At 38.1% G+C, this 17,127-nt stretch overlaps 3 protein-coding genes across 3 annotated transcripts; 2 read left to right on the top strand and 1 right to left on the bottom strand.

Annotated features, from left to right (window-relative positions):
• The first annotated feature begins 130 nt into the window (after positions 1-130).
• On the top strand, positions 131-1,842 carry LOC136443953 (NADH dehydrogenase [ubiquinone] iron-sulfur protein 6, mitochondrial-like). Its single transcript, XM_066441336.1, has 4 exons — positions 131-322; positions 507-560; positions 775-897; positions 1,427-1,842. Exons 1-4 carry the CDS (start codon positions 161-163, stop codon positions 1,484-1,486), a joined length of 399 nt encoding a protein of 132 aa, XP_066297433.1. The 5' UTR covers positions 131-160; the 3' UTR covers positions 1,487-1,842.
• A 796-nt stretch (positions 1,843-2,638) lies between these two features.
• On the top strand, positions 2,639-13,456 carry LOC136443950 (exosome complex component 10-like). Its single transcript, XM_066441333.1, has 21 exons — positions 2,639-2,774; positions 3,103-3,242; positions 3,964-4,087; positions 4,441-4,545; positions 5,102-5,267; positions 5,904-6,082; positions 6,509-6,619; positions 6,921-7,064; positions 7,424-7,614; positions 7,944-8,100; positions 8,465-8,545; positions 8,843-8,910; positions 9,320-9,482; positions 9,862-9,991; positions 10,408-10,544; positions 10,900-10,989; positions 11,174-11,318; positions 11,701-11,777; positions 12,126-12,387; positions 12,498-12,532; positions 12,917-13,456. Exons 1-21 carry the CDS (start codon positions 2,700-2,702, stop codon positions 12,944-12,946), a joined length of 2,610 nt encoding a protein of 869 aa, XP_066297430.1. The 5' UTR covers positions 2,639-2,699; the 3' UTR covers positions 12,947-13,456.
• Positions 12,559-17,112, bottom strand: LOC136443952 (thymidine kinase 2, mitochondrial-like). The gene is made up of 10 exons (XM_066441335.1): positions 16,952-17,112; positions 16,513-16,568; positions 16,118-16,192; positions 15,823-15,876; positions 15,466-15,555; positions 15,123-15,196; positions 14,761-14,849; positions 14,429-14,508; positions 13,924-14,001; positions 12,559-13,621 (listed from the first exon to the last, which is right to left on the bottom strand). Exons 1-10 carry the CDS (start codon positions 17,016-17,018, stop codon positions 13,535-13,537), a joined length of 750 nt encoding a protein of 249 aa, XP_066297432.1. The 5' UTR covers positions 17,019-17,112; the 3' UTR covers positions 12,559-13,534.
• Between the last annotated feature and the right edge of the window lie 15 nt (positions 17,113-17,127).

Genomic DNA, 17,127 nt, shown 5'->3' with positions numbered 1-17,127 from the left:
TTATGAATATTAACAAATAGTTCGTCTGTAATCAATATTCTATTTGTCTTTGTATGTTTTTTAAATAAATTTCTGCTTTTGATATGCATAAACAATGCCGGTCTTTACTGTAGTCCCCTACTGTATCAATGAACCATTCCAATGACCCTTGCCACCCAAAATGGCGTCGTTAGTGCTGAGAGGAGCGGTTCGCCTGTCGTCCGGAGCTCGGATGGGCCTTCTTCGCCCGTCTTGTGCGGCCAGGGACACTGTTTCTCCCTTGAGAGAATGTAGCAGAGCTCTGGCGTCTGGAGCCACGGAAAAAGTCACTCATACTGGGCAGGTAAGGAGGGCAAAATGACATAAAGTTCGATGACCTTCGTAATTTTGCATTCGTAACGTCAAAGAACTCATTTTGTGGCTAAAATGTGTACATGTTAAGGAACGTTAGACGTTCAATATTTCGATCCATGTTGTTTTCAGAAACTTGGGACTAATGTGTGTGTATAATGTGACTCTTTCTGCAGGCGTACGAGGAGAAAGATTACAGAAAAGTCCGTTTCATAGACGCAAAGAAGGAGGTAAGAAAGCGGGCCTGTTGTTATCCTGATATTTTGTAAGGGACTCTATCGTTACTTATCTAATGTTTGTATTGAGTTATAATATATCATGTTTTGTTTTACTAGATTGTTTTCTGAATGTATTAATGTTGACAACGCGTGTTATTTTCACACAGCAGTGTACTTAATATGAATTGTTCTGTTTACTTACTTACCTTTGCTTGGTTTACCACAGGTGAACCCCCACTTTGCCATTGAGCTGGTAGCTGAGGAACCTCCTATTGAAGTGGTGGGCAGTACTGCCTGCTGTGATGGAGGGGGAGGGGCCCTGGGACATCCTAAAGTCTACATCAATGTGGTCAGCACTGCCTTTCCTTCCATTTTTGTCATCAATTCTCACAATAGAGTTTTCTAAGTTTCTAACTAAGCCTCCTTTTTTTGCTGAAGGTATTGTGTGCATTAAGTTTAACCTGCTTTCCAAAGAAATCTTTTTCGTAAATGAACAATGACATGTAACAAAACTTGAAATTCGTAACAAGACAAATGAACAAAAGATGCAAAGTATGAAGATGTGAATGTTGCTATTCCTGAATTCAAAATCATTACAGAATGAGAATATCTGAGTTAATTTTCAGGTGAAAAATGAATGTATAATGTAAGCTGACTTAAAGTTTTCATTTTATCCCAAAATCAGACTTGCGACTTTCATTTTTAATCGTTTTTCTGGCCCTAGTTTAGCACAATTGAAAGTATGCTGTGTGAGTCATTTTGTTTGAAAATTTAATACATGTACTTAGAAAAAATTTTTAAGGTATGTGATGAGTGATGACATATTATTTCAAAGAGAAACCACTTTTTTATCTAACATGCACTTCTTGTCTGTACAGGACCCGGATGGACCACACCCATGTGGGTACTGCGGCCTACGTTTTATCAAGAAGCACTGATGTTAAATCATAAATAAAATAGACATCACAGCTCTGTCCATTGTTTTCTGTTTTCCCTCAAAAGCGATCTTTAGCCGTAACGAGTGAAAAGACATGTTCACTGTAAAACTATGGGAAATATTGTCTGTATCCTGATACTTACTTGCCTGAGCTATTCTATCACCCTGGATGGATGATTTGCTGTGACCTATAGTATACTAGTAATAAATCTAGTCAACTATTGTACATTAACAGCAAAAGTGTTGGCTGAAATGTCCAGAGATGTACAAAACATTAAACTCAGTTTAGACTATAAAACTGGTATCACACGTTTTCTTGTACACATGTTTTGTTGAATAAAATCATGATATATGCTGTTTCTGTCTGAGTTAACTGTAATTTTACTAACCCTTTTCTGAGTTATCAAATACTGGTACACAAGTATGTAATGGTACTCAATAAGACATACTAGTATCTGAAGAAAGGAACAGAGACCAGTCAAGAAAGGTTTATCAGTATCAAAGAGCATGCATTTACTGCTACCAAATATGAGAACAGTCATATGATAGCCTCCTTGATAATAGTGCAAGCAACTAGTCTCCACCAGGCCTCTCTGCAGACTGAAAATGTGATAGAAATTTGTCAAAATGGGAATTTTTTGCCAGTAGAGCTGGCTGCCTATGAGTGCTGTGAAAAATACTAATATACCCTGAGAATTTTCTTGGCTTGGAGAGCAATGAAATATTGTAGGAAAGAAGGGTCTGGCGATGTTTAATCACCCTTGGTTTAATACTACAAAATGTATATGTAATATCATCATGTGTCTCCAAAATGGGACAGGCAAATTTGTTATCACAGAAAGTAGTGGGAAGTAGACATTAAAAAAAGGAAAAGAGAGAGAGGATTGTTGTACTCAACCTTTACCGCAAAAAAAGTTATAGTCAAAGGCTTGGAAAAGTTCGATATCAAACCAAGGAGGTTATTGATCAAACCAAGGAGGTTTTATATAAAACCTCCTTGATCAAACTCGACATTTACATGTCTACCGCAATACAATTTCCTCCACGTGACAGTGAGGACGTTTAGCATGCAACGTCATTACTGCATGTAATTGGCGCATTCGTCTTGCAGTAATATTTTTTGACCGTTGTGGGGCGCTTTTGAGCCGTGCGTTTTCTGCACCGATGCGAATCGTCATGCTGCGAATGTACAGCTATTGTTTCCACAGTCCAAGATGGCAGACGAAGTTGCAGACGAAGCTGAACACGTGCCAACGACGCCAGTTGGTGACATAAATAGCTTCGTCCAGGTAAGAATGTGCTAGTAATGAACTTAGATATGAACTCTGTCTGGCAAATTTTCTATTCCTCTGATCCCAGCATGTCTGGAGAAGGCGTGCTTTTGGACATCGGCCTCCTGTCTCCTGCCCCCCTCCCCTCTGTGTATACGCAAATAATTATTTTGCTCCATGGAAATATTATATTAGAATTAAAATCGCATATCAGGACAACTATTATGTGTTGAACTAATTTCTTACAACTACATGGTATGAGATTTACACTGTAATACCAATTTTCACCATACAAATTATGTATAAACATGAATATATTTTTCTCACTTGAAATTTTCTTCCACAGCGTGGCCTGAGCAGCGTCTTACGTGCGACTAAGTCCTCCCGGACGGCCCTGCCCAGCCCTGGCGATGACTTTGATTATTACTCCAGCTTTGCCGGCTTCAGGGAGTTTGCAGCCACGCAGGCACACAGGATCGTCAATAAGTGAGTCCTGAATGTTGTACAATCTGGTGTCGTGTTGTTTGTGTGTTTGTTTAATAGTTTATCAAAGTCCATGTTTTAAAGAGTAGTGTAGTGTGTAGTGTAGTGTAGAGTAGTGTTGAGTAGAGTAGAGTAGAGTAGAGTAGAGTAGAGTAGAGTAGAGTAGAGTAGAGTAGAGTAGAGTAGAGTAGTGTAGAGTAGAGTAGAGTAGAGTAGAGTAGAGTAGAGTAGAGTAGAGTAGAGTAGAGTAGAGTAGAGTAGAGTAGAGGATATTATTCCAGTTTAGTTTATTTATTAGTTAACGAGATAGATAAGGAAAAGCTTTTTATAATTTTCAATCAGTGTTGTATATAGGCAAGGTGTTAACATTTGGGAAAGATCCGTATAAAAAATTAGAGTTTCATCATGAAGTTAATTTAGACAGTGTCAGTCGGCTAAAGAAGTGTTACAAGGGAGCGGTCTAAACTGGATGTGATGCATCCTACCTGACTGAAGACTCTACTCTACTCTTAAGTATAAGATAAGATCCACCTAGTAGTTGCCTTTGAAACTGCAGATTATTATTATATACACTGCGCAAATCTAACAGACTCTTAACGCTTCTATCATTATTCTCATCTCCCAACCGAGAAAAAATTACTCCAAGCTCTGAGTTTATGTTTTTTCAATTAATGAAGTTTCATGCATTTAAATCTCTATCGTGTTCAATTGCTCCATGTTCCAGCATGAACGCACTGTTACGTCATGAGGGGGTCGAAGGAGAAGTCCTGCGTGGAAAGAAATCTGTCGAGCTGGACGACCGACTGGACACAGTTGTGGAAGCAAACGATGTAATTCTGGAGAGAGTGGTAGGTGGCGCTTTTTTGCACTGCAGTTTAAATGTATCTAACATATAGCAGATTTCTTGATACAGTATGATACTTTTGTTCAGCACAAGCAAATGTAGCTCACCTCAAATTTTCAGTAGCTCTTACGTCGACTTTCTTCAGGAGTAATTATTTTTATAGCAGATTTCTGTTTGTTTCTGTGTCCTCAGACACTGTTTAGACCTTAAATTCAAGTTGCATATGGCATGCCGATAGCTAGCTTGTACTGTAAAACCAGTATATTTCATGTTCTGCCAAACATAAGAGATTGTTAAAGTTGTTTTATTTTTGGTGCCAAAGTTGAAAGTTTGAAGCCCAGTTGTGTTCTTCCACAGGGGAGTCTGCTGGACGAGGCATCAGGAGTAGTCAAACAGAAGGAGCCGGTTCTACCTACTGGAACACCACAGACTGGGACACTGGTGTCATCATGGAACAAGACAGTTAGTCCTACATGTTATCTGCAATTTGCATTTAGCATTTGTTCTGCTTAGCACTCAGCATTTGGGAAAAGAGTATGGAAGTTAAACACACACATCACTACCAGCGGACCAGCCCCCTTCTGTAGTGACTTGCACTTGTGTGGCCCAAGGGCGACGAATGGGAGATGGGCGCCCCCCTATGCATCTTCGATGCATGGTACCACTTTAACTTTTTAAAAATTTGTTCATCATATTTATCTTAGTGTAAAGCATGGTAAAGTAAAATAACTCCTGGAGTTAGAACTGGTATCCCGGTAGAATGGTAAACATGATGAATTAACAATTAAACAATTTTCTTAACAACTAACAATTCAACAAGATTCCTGAACACAACAATGGCATACATACAGTCTTGTTAAACATAAAAGATAGACAATTTGATTTGTTTGATATAGAAATCCATAGAACTAGATATATAAAAAAAGGTGTGTTACGCCTATGGGCGGTTATATCGGCTATACATATACAGATACAAATACAGAAAAATAGAATCTAGTCTTCCCTCACCCATCCTCAGTCCAGGTCGAAGAGCGGCAGTGAAAAGAGCGTGACGTGGCGACTTCTGCACGCCAGGAACATCGAGCGTCCCCAGCTCAAGTTCAAGGACAAGATCGACAACAGCAACACTCCGTTCATCCCCATCATCCGCCACAAACCCAACGCGCTCCGCCCACTTCCAAAATGTTAGTCTCAGTACCAGTAAGGCCTAAGGGACAAGTTGAGTTGTGGGGAGACTTTTTGAGGCTTTCAAAAAATTCATTGAATTTCCCTAGTCTGATTTTTGCATGTTCTTTCTAACCAGGGCACTTCAAAGGGACGGAAATTTGCTTGTTGAGATGGGGGAAAATTTCACCTGTCTGTCCAAAAAATGTGAACTTCATGACATGGAATTGATGAAAATGTGTTTTCTTAAGCTTAGAATGAATAGATTTAACAACAAAAATTAACAACATTGGCTCCCAAACAATGGTGGAAAATAGAGATGGAGACAGTCCTGTTTCCAAATCAATGAAATGATGATAGATATATTTTCTATAATGCTATTTGTGATACATTAAGATCCTAAATGCTCTGTTCAGCTTGCTCTGTTCTCATGCCATGATTTAAACTTGACACATATTACATTCATGTCAAACATTCATGATCTATCGCACCCAACATATTGGTAAGAATTTTATATTACACATGAATTTGCAATGAACACTGATTGCAATCATTTCAATAAAACAACTTTCTGGACTAATCTTAAAGTACTTTTGTTTACCAATAAATATGTATTTTGACGATGTTCTGAATCATTCTTTTACCACCTGTTTCAGATGAGCAGCAGAAGCGCCACCCGGAGGATCTGGACGTCCCTGCAGCCCTGGCTGACTTTATCCACAGACAGAGGGAGGTGCAGCAGGGCCAGGCTGTGGACCTGACGGCACATCCCTACCAGTACGAGCTGGAACACTTCCAGCCCACACCTCAACAGCTGCAGAAAAAAGAGCCACAGGTTAGGGCACAGATGTTAATCTGGTTTGGTAAATTAACATTATTTCAACACATAGGAAATGGTGATGAGATAGGAAATAGTCACAGAATTTTGGGTGTTGTCTATGGCCTTTGTAAGGTTGAATGTATCTTTGTCCCATTGCTTACATCACTTGTCCTAAACAGTTGGTTCAACCACCCTGATGAAGATTGTACAAAATTTAGTTACAGCAGAAATTTTAATTTAAGAGTCTCTTGTCTTTGTTTGGAAGACTGTCACAGTAAGAATAGGGTCTTCTTGGTTGTCATTTCTTGCTGCTTGCAGTTTTTAAGTTTTATTTGACAACTTTTTTTAGGCGAGATGGCATAGCTTTACTGAAAGTGATGCAAAATCATTATGTACATGAAGGGAACTAAATTGTTGATTGACACCTTGTTTTTTCCCCAGCCTTCCAAGCCTTTGGATGCCACACCCCTGACTCTGGTCACCACACTTGAAGAGTTGATGGAGATGAACGACAAGTTGTCCATGTCTTCGGAGTTTGCAGTGGACTTAGAGGTACCTGTTTTATTTGATCTTCTACTATAACTCTTATATCAGTTCTAGAAATATTTTGCTTAATTATTTGGATTTTTCAGTATGAAAGTTTGTGAAGTGTTTCCAATTTCAAGTGTCTTTTTCATATGCAAAGTTTGTTTTTTGGCGATACCCCAGAGGCAGAACTAATTAGCCTGAGTACCAGCCTCCGTAGTGACCGCTGGCAAGCGAATTTTTTTGAGCCAGTGGTCACTACGGAGGCTGGTACTCAGGCTAAGAACTGATAGGAACTTTACTAACCTTTTTGATTTCTCCCCTGTAGCACCACTCCTACAGGTCGTTCCAGGGGTTCACCTGTCTGATGCAGGTGTCCACCCGCGACCACGACTACATCGTGGACACCCTGGCGCTGCGGGCGGACCTGCACATCCTCAACGACACCTTCACCGACCCCAAGGTCGTCAAGGTCAGAGGTCATGCTTTTCAGCGTCTTCAGCTGTAAACAGTTGTCTTGTTTTGAAATTTCTGTGAAAAATGGAGGGATATACATTGCTATTTCCTTCATCTTCCTTTTCTGTCTTAACATGTAAAGTTTTAGGGTATGTAGAAGAATATGTTGAGAGATTCCAGAGTTCAAGCATTCATTAAAAGTCAAAGTGATCCATGTATAACCAAGATGTCAATGATGAATGTCCAATCAAATGCACTTTTATTGTCGTTTTAAAATAGTATAAGATTTGCTGTGCATTTTTGTACCTCTTCTGTACCTAAGATTGTTCAAGGTGTACCTGTAGTTTGATTATGTTTGGTTTGTTTATTCCACAGGTGTTCCATGGAGCAGACATGGATATCCAGTGGTTACAGCGAGACTTTGGCGTGTACGTGGTAAACATGTTCGACACAGGCCAGGCATCGCACGTCCTCGGTCTGCCCAGACACTCGCTAGCGTACCTCCTGAAGACATACTGTGATGTGGAACCAGACAAGAAGTACCAGCTGGCTGACTGGAGAATCAGGTATGCCCCCTAGGAACCTATTTTCAAATTGCAGGTCTCAAAGTCCTGGAATATATTGTCTTTTACTTTTGTATTGATACATAAAACTATTATGAAAAGATAAGTGTGTGTAATGGAAAAATCATGCAATTTGCTGCATGTAGTTTCTATCTTTTCGGATATAAATGATATAAACTCTTGCCATATTTTGATCTCATATAGAAGAATTTTGTGACAATCTAAGGACAATATCAGGCAGGCGGACTATACATGTACATGTATTTCCATGTCGACTAGTATGCTATAGATGTTTTTGAAATAACTTCAACTCTTCTATTGGACTCCTGTAGACCCCTCCCCCAAGAAATGATCCAGTACGGCCGAGAGGACACCCACTATCTCCTGCACATCTACGACTGTATGAGATCAGAACTGTTAGACACGGGAAACAACGAGGCTAACCTCCTACACAACACGCTGGAGAGAAGCAGACTAGTGTGTCTACAGGTGGGTACAGCACTAATGACCATTTTAACTTTTAGTTCTAAGTTGTGAACCACTGTTGTTTTATGGTCTTTCATAGATGTGCAGCTATGGTGAAAATGATCTGTAATATGTTAGAGTAATGTAGACTTTATGTAAGAATAGATTTTTTCTTTGATATACAAGAAAGAATTTATGACCATTGTTAAGGTAAGTCTTTACCTGACAGTGATAAAAAAGAAATCCTGACATAAGGAACATTATTCCAAAGCTGTGATGTTTTTCTCTTACAAAATGCAGCTGTATGAGTATCCACATTGGTTTATTTTGTCAGCTTGTTGCATTATGTTTTGAGATTAATCACATTCTTGTCGTTGAACTATTACAGAGGTACCAGAAGTTGCTGTACACTGAAGATTCCTACCTGAACCTGCTTCAAAAACACAAAAAGAACTTCAACTCACAACAGGTGAGGGCTGTGCTTGCATCAGGAACTCATTTGTAGAATTAAACATTGGGTCAATGTAAATCATAGGTTTGGGTACAGCTGGGAATATAACTTCAGCCTCTTTCTCACACATTTCTAATGCAAATGCCCTAGTACAAACACTAAATGGATTTTAGTTCACAGGAGAGTATTGAAACAAGGGGGTAGGCAGGCAGAGGACAGAACAAACATTTTGTGAACATTTTACCCATCATGAAAATGTCAACATTTCCAGTAGTAATTATTGATAACTGTTTTGCAATGGTTTTGTCTGTAAAGCTCCATGCAGTGAGGCTCCTGTATCGATGGAGAGACACCGTGGCCAGACAAGAAGATGAAAGCACAGGGTGAGTGTTAAAAGAAATCAGGAACTAGTATTCAAAACTGTGAACCAGTTTTTTGAGGTTTCTGGGCTATACATCCTATTTTGCAGTGTCAGTATCAGAGATATATTTGCAATACCACAAGGCACAAGTAGGTATCTGGAACAACTGAATACAAAAATGTGCCTGTTCCTGGTGATAGATTTTGATTGTGAATTTTCAAATTACTGACATTGCTAAAAAGAAGAAGACATTCTGAGGCAGAAGGTATAGAAAATAGATATGATATATCATATGCCATCTTTAGACTTACATGCCACTTTGTTTCCTTACTTTCTTACATTTCTAGATTTGAAATGTTTTGCTATACATATATGCAAATCTGTAGTGATGACTCTATAGTCTGTAAATTTAATCTAATCTGTCTCTGTAGGTACATTCTGCCCAACCACATGCTGTTAGTGTTAGCAGAGACATTACCCAAGCAGATACAGGGTGTGTTTGCCTGCTGTAACCCCGTCCCCCCACTGGTGCGACAACACATCGAGGATGTGCACAGACTCCTCGTGCAAGCCAGGGATGTGCCTCTAGTCAAGGTATTGCATATATTTATTTTGCATTATTTACGAAAGATTTGTACAACATTTGGTTTGGATAATATTTTAAAGTTAGAAACAGTTAAAATCAAAGTTGTAATAATATTGTTTCTACCATTGATGTGCCGAATTAGGTTTATGGTTGAAAAATGTTTTTTTAACTTCTCAATTCTTAAGTTTAAATTTTCCTCTTGATAAAGTATGCAGATTTCCAAATGCAACCCTGCTGCTTAAACAAAGATGACTTACACCTTTGATATTTTGTTTTTCTCTTTATTGTTTAACAAGCTGTAATGCAGGAATTTTGTATGAACTAAGAAGGAAAAGTTTGTACTGTTAATAAGTATGAAGTGTAAGATATGACCTTTGTCCTTCCTAGACTGAGAGCACTCCTGTGGTGAGAAGACGGGACAGGAAAGTCCAGGATGACAGAGTGACAGACCTGTACTGTCCTCATGACCTGTCTAAATTTACACCAACTCCTGACAGCCATGTTCCACTAACCACAGGTAGGACACAAGGCTTGTAATGTATGGGTGGTGTATTAGATGTAACTGTAGATAAGACACTTTGTATGGTCGACACAATACTTAAGTCAGAGTATTAGTACCTACTGTTCAATATCTGTAGTGATGCAACCCCTTACATACCCATTGTAATTTATTCTTTAACATGACCTTGCTTATTCTATTCTTCGACACCTTTTCACACTGTTTTGTTAAGGTACAGCTCTGAATTGCTCTGTTCATTGCCCTGAATTGTTACCAGGTAGATTTTCTAGATTACATTCAACAAATGTTAATTTCAACGGACATTGTTCACACACACATTTGGTTGGGGGTTAAAAGGAAGAGAATACTTTCATTACATATATACAGGTGTTGAACTTTTGTCTTTTTTTCCTTGGTCATATTTACTACTTTAGTACCACCTGCAGTGAAGAAGAATCCCTCCATGTTTGGTGAGGAGGGAGGAAGTGGAAAGAACCAATCACAACATCCTCTAACCTGTATCAAGGCACATCCTGACATCACATTGTTTGATACAGTAGCAAAAACACAGGTAAGTGGCGGCATGTGTTTTATTCAAGGTAAATGTTTTGCTTCATGTTTGATTGTTTTCGTTGATGATTCACTAGTCAAGCATGTTTTCTAGGAATGATAACCGGCTGTGCACACAAGATGGAATAGTCTATTAGTCCTTACAACGAAGGATGAACTGGCTATGAAGAAAGAAGTATTATTTACATGTTTAGGGCATTCTGTAAGGTAGACTTTTCCTTCAATTGTGACTCCATTCTTTAAGGATTAATATTTCATCCTGTAGCAACCTTCCATAATCATTTTTTCTGATTGTCAAGTGAAACACATGTGATCTTTAGATTATGTTGAAATATGCACTCTCTTTTTTCTCTCAGAAAGGGGCTGCCAGTTTGGAGGGAAAACTTTCCGCAAATCAGGAAAAGGTTGCAAGAATAATGGCTTCTTTTACAAGTCCTTTTGGAAAGGTACTCACCAGTATTCTTTGCATACTTTGTGTAGTAGCAAAGCCTCTATTAAAAGCATGATTAAATATGGATATAAGATGTTCACATGATATTAAAGTGTGGCATCCATACATACATGTATGTCATGATAATGCCTACTTTACTACAATGTATTTCTAAATCAACTCTTTTTACTTCCTCCCAGAAACTGCCCTTCAAACTAGTGCAGCCAGGGTTCCATGAGTTCAAACCAACGACCAAGGTCAAGTCAAGGGTAAACACGGCCACAAGCAAACAGACCAAGTCTTCTCCAGGCCAGAATAAGGACCCTGAGACAGAAGTCACACAAGGTAGGTATGCCCAAGGTGAAGTGAGCTGGTGTGCACAGGATTTGTTTATGTCATAGCTTCTGGTGTTTTCATGAAGAGGTATTAGGTGATGTCATAGACTTTAATTAAGGCTCTCTAAGTATATCCATGACTTGTTGTCATGCATTCTGGGAAGATTTGTTTTATTTGTCTTAATTCTAAGCTTACATCAGCATAACTAGAAATGGTTCCTGTATTACCATGATGTTAGAATTTATGTAAAGCAAATGGTTAAAAATCCCAATTAATGTGACTCTAAACACAATTGTCAGCTTAACTTAAACACCAAACTTTCCATCTTTCTTGTGATATTTTCCCAGTAACTGTAGATGTGTGTATAACTGACGTTTGTTGTTTTGCTCAGGTACAGATGAGTCACCAGGTGTGAAGAGACCAGCTGCACAGGTTGAAGAGGAGGTTTCTGTACCACTGAGTGAACTGGTAAGCTGCAGCCTAGTTCATTTGTTTGATTGGCTTAAGTTGAAAGTGTACTATTTTTCAATTCTATATCAAGACTTTTTTTGATGTTGAAACCCTAGATTTTAGAATAGTAGTATACCTTCTCACCTTTAATGTGTGATACCGGTATTCTATTTGTGATCTTGTATGTTAGATGTATTCAATGTAATTTTGTGAAATGTAACCTAATAGTATTTACTTGACATGAAGAAAAGTATTCCATGTTGACTGTTCTGTCTGCATCAAACACCTATATTGAAATTATTTGTCTCAGCACTTTTATAGTATAAAAATTATTGAACTCATTCATGATTTTTCTATTTTCTCCAGGGCGCAGGTGCTAAGAAGAAGAAGAAAAAGAAGAAAGACAAGTCTTCAGGTCCCAGTGACGTACAGACACAAGGGAAGGAAATCACTCCTAGTGTGACTGTTGTTCCGGTCGACAGTCAAACGGACAACTGTGCCCCTGAAATACAAGACACAGCCAGCAAGCCTAAGAAAAAGAGAAAAGCTCAGGACGTTTCAGAATTGGACAAAGACTTCCAGCCATTCGACTACAGCAAGACAGACATGTCTGTTTTTAACCTTAATGGTAAGTTGGAGTGTGTATTCTGATTTTGTGGTGTAATTTGTCACTTTACACAATTTGTCAAAAATGTCGTATGGGATGTTATCGTTTCATTGACTATCATTTTTCCACAGAGAAAAAGAAGAAAAAGAAGATTAAGAAACAGAAGGTAATAAGAATACAATAATACCAGTGTATCTTTCAAATTGTAGTTAATGTATTACTGTATCTGTTTATGTACATTTGTCCTGGGTACAAGTAGATACATGATTTTATGTTATACGAGACATTTAGTTCCAAGCCAACTGCTGGACTACAGATGACAGTAATTATCTGTGATACATGTTTTCATGCAGTGAACAATTCTATGCTAACTACAAACTTTTGTACTACAGTTAGTTTGTTAAAATGAAATACAAATGCCAAATTGAATGATATTGCTATATGATGATTCCTACATAAAGCAATTGCTATGTGAAGAAGCTTACTACAATTGCAGCATGTTTTACAAGAGACTACATATTATTGAATGTTTATTCCTTGTTGACTACAGACCAAGACCGGCAAGGCAGCGGGCAACTGACTCTAGATCTAAAGGCAATACAGATGGACCAATGTACATGTTGTATAAAGTGGACATCACTATAATTCAGTTTTCTGTCCAACAACGTTGATGATAACACTGATATACATGTAGTACTAGAGGCGGGTACAGTATTGGAAGACAATTATAATGCTGTTGTTTTTTAGTCAAAATCTTTGTATTTTTTGTTCCATGATTTTAGTACAATTTCGATGCATCTTAGTCCTATTTTGAGAAGTTAACTGTATGTAAGCAAAGAAAGCAACATCATAATTATAATGAAAGTATGTACTGTTATCCTCCAATATAACTTAACTGTTCAAGGGAATATTGAACTACTCATTAATTTCTATTAGTAAACTACAGCTAATGCTGACTGCTAGATTCAACAGCACATGTTTACTAGTATACATTTGTAAGTAATTGTAACAGGAAAGAACATGTAAAACATAACATTCTTGACAACAGTTGATGTCCTACTAGGATAAAATAAAAGCAACTTCTCTGTCATTGCTCTTGTATTTTCTCTGAGAGCAAACTTAAATAGAGTGTTTAAACTGGCCTGAAATGTCAATTAAGTTTCTTGTCTCACAAGTTTTGCCCCAGCAGAATCTTGTGTCTGTTCTCCTCAAACACACTGTACATGTCACTCAACTTGTGGTCTCCATCTAGTACCTGGAAGGAACAACAGATGAAATAGGTTACTTTTTTTATGTGAAAATAGAACTGTGTTACTAATGGTATGAAAACTCCTTCTCGTTCAGCTCTACTTATTTCTGTATTTTTATCTATATACACCCGGGTGTTTTGCCCCTGTTCAGCATAACACACTTAGTCTAGCTTTCCAGACAAGCAGCAGCTTGTTACATTACACTGAATGGCCTATCACACGTAACTTTTGCACATCTAACTGAAAGCATTGTTTAAAGCTATCTATTGACGGTACTTGTGATAGCGTTACTCCTGAGGGGACTCACCAGGACTGGTGCAGGAGTTGGGAACTTCTTGTAAGTTAACCAGTCTTCATGAGCATTGTGGAGGGCCTGCAAGTAATCCTGGAGGAAAACAACAGAACATTGGTATTTCTTATGAAGAGACTTCTTGAATAAATGAAGAAAAGTGTCATTTGCCGTATGTATACGTAACCTTGCTGAGTGCAAACTCATGCTGCAACCAGTGGAACTGGTGATTTAAGTATCCTGCTGCAAGCTGAGGTAGATAAATGTGTTGAATATTGTCATTACATTAAGCAGTATGACCATGATCAATATCTAATGAAAAACTTCATTGTAGAACAGAACAGAGATGAACTTTTTGCAGTTTTAAATGAACAACTGAAAGCTACCTTTCTGCATAATACTACCCAACCTGAGCATTTAGATCAAGCAAATCCTGCCACGGCATTGTAACATACATGAACTTGAGCTAAAAAGCAATTAACAGTTTCAACAAAGAGTATTTCAATGAAATGCCAGCTCTTACCAGTGGAATGGCCTTTTCCTCCTCTCTACATCTCTGCTGAATTCTCTGTTGGCAAACTTGTGGGGATGTCTTCAGGTAAACTATGGAATGAAACAAACAGGATTAGATTATTGGAGGATGAGATTGATAACATTAACACTTAACATGTATAACACATCAAAGGTAGTATCCATACATTCACTCTAACCAAGTGAAATATATGTGCCAATTTCAGTTGTTTAATAACATCTACAAATTTATATGTTGAAAGTTACACTTTGGATAAAAAATGCTATTAAATGCATGTATCATTGTTTCAACTCATGTCTTTAAGAAATCCTAATCTCATTCACCTATCAAGTCGATCTGGACCTTCTGATTGGCCAGAATCCAGTTGAACCATTCTGTAAGGACCACATACTCTGCATCTGTCATGTTTCCACTGGGGAGAAAAAAGCATAAGAGTTAACATTATATGCAGCAACTTCATGTGACATGACATCAGAAACTAAACTGGTTACAGTTTTATGCAACTGAAACTAAGCAAATACAGCTTCCCTAAATAGAATTGTTTGTTACCTTTGATCACAATAACAGACTCAACACTATCTTAATATGCTGAACAACAATGTATGACATGTGTAGCACTAATTATATTGTGGTATCACAGCACAGTTCAGTTCAAGAATACAGACTACAAAATAGCTACCCTCACCTTTTGCGCATGTTCTCCACAAAGCAGTACTTTGCACTGTAGATGGAACGTTCCATCATTCTGATTAGGGATTTCTGGAAGTTATGAAACAAAATATGAAAATGTTATACATTTTCACCTTAAATATTCAAAAAAGCTAGTGGTTTAGGCTACACATTGGAAATTTTCAAATGATTATTATAAATGTGAAAAAAATGATACCATGACATAAAAATACTCTTATTGATGACAGTATCCAGAGAAACTACATTTCAAAGACAACTACGTTATTTCCCACTTGCAGAAATGTTTGATCACTTTTCAGTCATGTATTTTACATCTCAGTATTGAATAGTGGACCTGCCTGTTTTCTTGTGTGGATGTCTAACATGGTCAGCTGTACGTATGACTGGAAAGCAAAACTCCACCTCTTTGGGTCTGAGTACATCAGAGCCTGTAGAAGAAAAAGGAGTAATTGAGAGTGAGTCACAAACAACATGAATATATCCTAAATCCTATCTCATTCACTGAATATACAACATCCCTTTACCCCTGGGGTTGCATTCAGGCACCTCTAAATTAAGGTCACCACCTCTTACTAGTACTCTACTAGTAGTAGTAGGTAAATGAAGGAAGAAGTCAGACTGAAAATGCCCCCAGTCTGCTTTTGATTGAAAGCAGAAATGATAGAGTGTACATATTATCATAGACCTGTACTCACCAGTGTGTTGTGCCCTCTCACATTTCTCCACATGTCCACCGGTTCTTGTATTACCTACAAGTGTATGAGAGAGTGAGTGTTCATTAATTCACACAAGTCAAAACCCCCATCTCTAGGGGCAACAAGAAGAGGCTCTGATTAGCCAGTGGATCAGCCAGGCCACCGATCGGGTCCGGCCAGGGCCTACGAATTAAAGGCGAGTTATATAATTGCTAATGAGAGATTTCAATAAAAGTGAATTAAAATATTGTCATGATCAGCTCTTCTCTCTTCCAATGCCACAACAGTTTCTCACCTCAATTCCTTTGGTCTTTGCAAAATGATCCAGGAATGTTGTCTTCCCACTGCCAATGTTACCCTCTATTGCAACCTGTGATACAAGGCACAAAGGTTACATTTATAATTATCATTTGAGATGAAAAAATTTTTAACAGATAACTTAATGTTCAATGCATTGCTCAAAAGTAATTTTTGTATCCATCTTGTAGATCTGTTAAAAAGAGTAAGACAAAGAAGTTTGTAAGGCCTCATACTTATGGTTTATAATTATGCAGCATTCTGGTATTCAATGGAAATTGATCAGAGGTACACGTACGTGCAACTGACTTTGAATTCCTCCTTCAATACCCAATTCCAGTTTTTGCAGAGAATCAAGATTACCTATATATACTATATCTAGGTGAAACTAACCGTTATAGATCTGGATGGATGAAGTGCAGTCATCTTCCCTGTGACCAGTCTCAGAGCTATAATTTTGTACGAACAAAAGTAGTTAACAGATCATGATTGATAACGTTAACTTATATTATAAATCCATACAGAACACCATGGAACACCAAGGAGCTTTGAAGCTCATAATTTGAAGATGATTTGAAAAAAATGTTTTAAACAATTGCTATTCCAATAAAACTTACTAAGGCTATTAGTGACGTATTTCACCAATACACACTCAATTTTGGAATTAGCTGATTGGAAAGATTAAAACAAATTTACCGGACAAGAAAATGTTTGTACAGAGGGTAGGTTACCGCTGGAATATAAACCGACTACGAGTTAACCTTCAAAAGCCTACCATGTGCGCTATCAAATAATTATAATTTCTTGCGATCAAAACGTCTTTGGTACTAACCTTTATGCAGAGATTTCTTGGACCCAGAGATCGCCCAGCCTCCACGGAATACTGCACTTATGAACATCGCCCTTTATGTGAGGTGTAGTCAAGCTTTTATATACGTTTTACCTGTCCACAGTACCTCGCCCAGACATGCCCGCACTGTTTTGTAACATATGACCTTTCACCCCACT

This window comes from Branchiostoma lanceolatum, chromosome 10 (genome assembly GCF_035083965.1).
Source record: "Branchiostoma lanceolatum isolate klBraLanc5 chromosome 10, klBraLanc5.hap2, whole genome shotgun sequence".
Classification (NCBI taxonomy): domain Eukaryota; kingdom Metazoa; phylum Chordata; class Leptocardii; order Amphioxiformes; family Branchiostomatidae; genus Branchiostoma; species Branchiostoma lanceolatum.
The sequence above is the reverse complement of the archived record's forward strand: the minus strand, read 5'-3'. Positions and strand labels throughout refer to the sequence as shown.

What these genes read in the sequence shown, in the direction of transcription:
- LOC136443953 (XM_066441336.1), top strand. Translation starts at nt 161, where the DNA reads ATGGCGTCGTTAGTGCTGAGAGGAGCGGTTCGCCTGTCGTCCGGAGCT. An exon ending in TCATAGACGCAAAGAAGGAG is followed by an intron (nt 561 to 774) that starts GTAAGAAAGCGG and finishes GGTTTACCACAG; the next exon opens with GTGAACCCCCACTTTGCCAT. An exon ending in CTAAAGTCTACATCAATGTG is followed by an intron (nt 898 to 1,426) that starts GTCAGCACTGCC and finishes TTGTCTGTACAG; the next exon opens with GACCCGGATGGACCACACCC.
- LOC136443950 (XM_066441333.1), top strand. Translation starts at nt 2,700, where the DNA reads ATGGCAGACGAAGTTGCAGACGAAGCTGAACACGTGCCAACGACGCCA. An exon ending in AGAACTTCAACTCACAACAG is followed by an intron (nt 8,546 to 8,842) that starts GTGAGGGCTGTG and finishes TTGTCTGTAAAG; the next exon opens with CTCCATGCAGTGAGGCTCCT. An exon ending in TTACAAGTCCTTTTGGAAAG is followed by an intron (nt 10,990 to 11,173) that starts GTACTCACCAGT and finishes ACTTCCTCCCAG; the next exon opens with AAACTGCCCTTCAAACTAGT.
- LOC136443952 (XM_066441335.1), bottom strand. Translation starts at nt 17,018, where the DNA reads ATGTTCATAAGTGCAGTATTCCGTGGAGGCTGGGCGATCTCTGGGTCC. An exon ending in CAAAGACCAAAGGAATTGAG is followed by an intron (nt 15,877 to 16,117) that starts GTGAGAAACTGT and finishes ATACACTTGTAG; the next exon opens with GTAATACAAGAACCGGTGGA. An exon ending in GTGGAGAACATGCGCAAAAG is followed by an intron (nt 14,850 to 15,122) that starts GTGAGGGTAGCT and finishes TTTTCTCCCCAG; the next exon opens with TGGAAACATGACAGATGCAG.